This window comes from Elephantulus edwardii, unplaced genomic scaffold (assembly GCF_000299155.1).
Source record: "Elephantulus edwardii isolate Elephantulus edwardi_28Jun2011 unplaced genomic scaffold, EleEdw1.0 scaffold00014, whole genome shotgun sequence".
Taxonomy (NCBI): Eukaryota; Metazoa; Chordata; class Mammalia; order Macroscelidea; family Macroscelididae; genus Elephantulus; species Elephantulus edwardii.
Genome location: NW_006399764.1, coordinates 19,538,978 through 19,543,080, shown reverse-complemented (window position 1 = coordinate 19,543,080; position 4,103 = coordinate 19,538,978). Strand labels below are relative to the sequence as shown.

The following is a 4,103-nucleotide window of genomic DNA, read 5'->3' as shown; positions in this document are numbered from 1 at the left end:
CGCAGGAGGGGAAGACCCTCTATGAGGTGGATTGATTCAGTGACTGGGGTAATCAGGATGGGTGTGTCAGAGGCAATGAGATTGGCACGGGATAGAACAGGGTTTAGGGCTGTTGTACATAGGGTCGCTATGAGTCGCAAACAACTCGATGGCACATAATAGCAACAACAATGTAATTAATTCTTTGATTTTCTGACTGCTCATGTCAAGGGTGTTGATTGTGGTTCTGAGCAAGATGAAATCATTAACAACTTCATGCTGCCTATTGGCCTGATGTAAGAATTTTTGTTTATCACTAGGCCACCTAAATAGCCTCATGGATAGCAAACTAGCGGTTTACTGTAGTGAAAATAGTATTCTCCATCTTGAAGATAGCTGGCACACAATGAGGAATGAAATCTCTTATTCGTGTAGCTCATAGCAGCCTTTTGGGTAGAAATAGGTTAATGCACATGGATTTTTCCTAAGTAGTTTGATAAGAATTATTGAAAATCATCAAAGAAGATATCCTTTTTACTAGTTAAGATTAGTATTATTTTTTCCATAACTATACTAAAATTAACTGAGCTGCCTTCTAATAAAAAGTCTGAATATTCATATAAGCTATTCTTACTTTTTCTTCCCTTCTATGACAGTGACATAACACAACTTTGGTAAAGAAATTAGCAGTGGGCGTGCATTTCTGTTGAACTTTGGATGAGATTGTTTTCCTCTTAGTATAAACTCATTAGTAAAGTTTTCTATAGCTAAAACTTTTTTTTTTTTAAAGGACTATAAGTAATGAGAAATGGCACAAATTTAAAGTCATTTGGCTTCTAAATTGTGTTAACAGTTTGAAAGTCAATTTCACGGGGGAAAAGGGGAAGGGGACGCGGAGGAAAAGAGCAGTTTTGGATAATCTCAATTCAGTCTCCCACTATCAGGAAGTTCATTCTATTTCACAGTCCTCCATTGGTTTCTGATGTTGCAAATCTTCACAGGAGAAGACCGCCAGACTTTTTCAGGACTGAGTAGCTGATGGCTTCAAAGGGCTAACCTCTAGGTTTGTGGCAACACTTAATGCACCACACACACCACCAGCAGAAAGTTTCCAATTTACTAGGAACAGCTGGGCGGAGACAATCCTTTTGACCTCCTTTTCGGCGATATACGGTAGAAGGGTTGTCCCGGGTTTGGTCCACCTGCCAGAGGAGTTTAAAGTTTCCGAGGCTCCGAGGAACACCCCGGCTTGGATCAGGCAGCCTCCGTGGGCCGCCGGGCAGCGCGCTGCGTCGAGGAAGCTGGTCAGCTCCCGCTAAGCCAAATCTTTCTCTCGCCTCGTCATGCCCGTGGACGGCCGCCTTTCTCACTGAGCAGAGATTATTTCTGACAATCCAGGGGATCCGAAAAGCTTGGAGACATATGGCTGGACAATGAGCGGACCCGGGGCGAGTTGGCCACATCCTCATTCTGTCGCCGGAAGGTGCCGGCCGGCCAGTCCGGAGAGGGTGCAGAGATGCGAAGGAGCACTTTGACCACGTGAAGCAAAGGCAGATCGCATTTTCTTCCGGGCTCTGAGATTTACGCCCCCACCCCCACCCCTGCCACCCTGCAATATCGATTAACTCAACTTTGCAGTGGGGTGGCCCAAAAGGGGGAGCATGAGGGGTTCTCCAGCCGCCTAGCTGGTGTGGGAGGCGCAGTGCCGGCTCTGGGAGCTGCGGCTGTGACCGTGTCGGGTGCGGATTCCGGCTGACGCTGTTATGAAGCTGCAGGCGCGCTCGATCCGCCAAAGGTAGAGACCCCGGCCCGCAGCGCTGGGAGGGCTCTGCCCGCTCCCACAGCCCCCAGAGGCCCTGCTGCTCTCGTCCCCTGCCTTGGATTGCCCTTCCCACCTTTCTGGGGAAGCCATGGAAGACGGCCCGCTGCCAGACCTCAGGGACATCGAGCTGAAGCTGGGGCGCAAAGTGCCCGAGAGCCTGGTGCGCTCGCTCCGCGGGGAGGAACCGCTCCCCCGGGAAGGGGACGCGGACCTCTGCGGGGGGAGCTGCGGCGGTGGAGGTGGCGGCGGCTGCAGCACCAGCAGCAGCAGCAGCTGCAGCTTCCCCCCCTCTGTGTCGTCCTCCTCTTCGTCCTCGCCCACCTCTGGCTCCCCACGACGTGGTCACTCCAGCACTCTTGAGAGGCTAGAAACCAAGCTTCACCTCCTCAGGCAAGAGATGGTGAGTGGTAGGTGGCAAGGTCGCCGGGTGGAGCAGGGTGGGGTGGGGGGGGGGGCAATCAGAGCCTGGGGCCTGGCCAGAGGGTGGCAGGGGCTGGAGGAGCTGCAGGGCGCATAGCTGAGCGCCACCCTCGTGGGAAATGCGGGTGGAGTCGCGCGTGAGGGTGCGTGCGTGCCCCGGAGGCTTGTTTACCCGGGACTTTGCTCACTTAGGGTTTGCTACAACTGCAGGGCCAGCTCTGCCCTGCGACTGCAGACAGTTTGCAGTCTCCGCACCTTTGGGGCCTGCAGGGAGACGTCTGCGTTTTCCCAGAGGTTCAAAAGGTGGCCGGGTTCCTTGCGCTTCCAGCGAAGGTCCTTCCAGGTTCGCCCAGAGGTGGCGCTGCAGAGCCCCACTGCGCCGTTCGCTCCCCGGGCGCGCAGCACCGCCCTCGCTCTGTCTGCAGGCGTCTCAACTGCTCCAGGCCACTGTTGAACTCAGCTCAGCAGCTGCCTCTGAAAACAAAGGCCCGCTCGTCCCTGATGTCCTTATGAATGGCTTGTCTCAGTGTTTTGATCCTGGCGAGCAGGTGATCCCAAGGCTCTGGAGTTTACTAATGACCACTTCCTCCCCTTGCCGCTCGGTATGGCATATGCAATTGTTTTCCTTGCTGTTTGCAGCCCTGAGCTTGAGACTAAGACAATGGGGCCAGGACGAGAGCTGAGGATATTTGTTATTCCGGATGTACTTAGGTTGAGATAATTATTTGCTATGAGCTCAGAGGAGTCACTTCGCCTCTGTGGCCCTCAGCCTATTTATATAATAATCTGGTTGGAGGAAGCCATCTCTTCCCAAAACCTTTGAAGAAAATGAACATAAAATGAGAGAATTTCCTACCAGCCTGGGGAGGAGGAAAGTTGCAGTAACTTGGTGGGAGATGACTGAATCAGGTTGCCATCCAAAATAACCAGGTGGAGCTGGGGAGTTTTGGGATGTCACCAGAGGTGTCAACCTGATCCCTAGTTTTCTGCAGTTGAAAGACTAGCGGGCATGGGTTCCAGTGCATGAAGCTACCTTGACAAATATGTTAGAGCTAAAAGTCAATCCTCAGAGGTCGTGTCGTGTCCCAGAAATATCACTACAAAATCAACATAAAGACTCTCAAAACCTCTGAAAAACGGCCTTAAGGTTAGGGATCTCTGGTGGTCTGGTGTTAAGAACCTTCCCTGCAAACTTACAGGCAGACAGTTAGAATCCACTAATTAGTTGCTCCGCAGAAGAGAGGTGGGCAAGTCTCCTCCCGTGGGATTTACTGCCTCTGAAAACCTGCTGGCAGTCAGCTGTCAGTCAATTCCGACTCGTGGGCACGCAGAAACAGTAACACTGAAAGGCTTTCGGGGTGTGTGTGTGTGTGTGTGTGTGTGTGTGTGTGTGTGTGTGTGTGTGTGTTTGGGTGTGTCCTCTCAAGTATCCATTTTCTTCCCTTGTAAAATATTCCAGATATTTAAGTTAGATACACACACATACATACTTGCATGTTCAGTACAAGTTTTTTATGTTTATTTTTTTACTACTTAATACACATGCATACCTTCTACATATTAGCCATTCACCATGTATTTGTGAAACATTTACTATATCCTGAATATATAACTGATTATGGGGAGGGGGAAAGTCAAATGGCTTGTCCCTAAGGACTTTCAATCCCTTCCAACCATTTGCCACTTTCTAATTTATAATCTATCCAGCCTAATTCACTGAAACCTCTCTAAGTTTCCAAACCAAACAAAAAGTTAATTAGCTGTTCTTTTCAGTAAAACAAAGCTCCTGTAGTCTAGTGAGTGCTAAGAATCTGGGCTGTAATGCCGAAGGCACACAGTTCAAATCCACCAGCTGCTCCAAGGGAGAAGGATGGGCAGTCTC

General features: G+C 50.3%; 1 protein-coding gene across 1 annotated transcript in view; it reads left to right on the top strand.

Annotated features, from left to right (window-relative positions):
- The first annotated feature begins 1,889 nt into the window (after positions 1-1,889).
- LURAP1L (leucine rich adaptor protein 1-like) overlaps positions 1,890-4,103 on the top strand; it is a 55,153-nt gene continuing 52,939 nt past the window's right edge. Inside the window, exon 1 of the mRNA XM_006881298.1 lies at positions 1,890-2,201. Within this exon, the coding sequence (XP_006881360.1) occupies positions 1,890-2,201 (312 nt within the window). The remainder of the gene's footprint in view (positions 2,202-4,103) is intronic.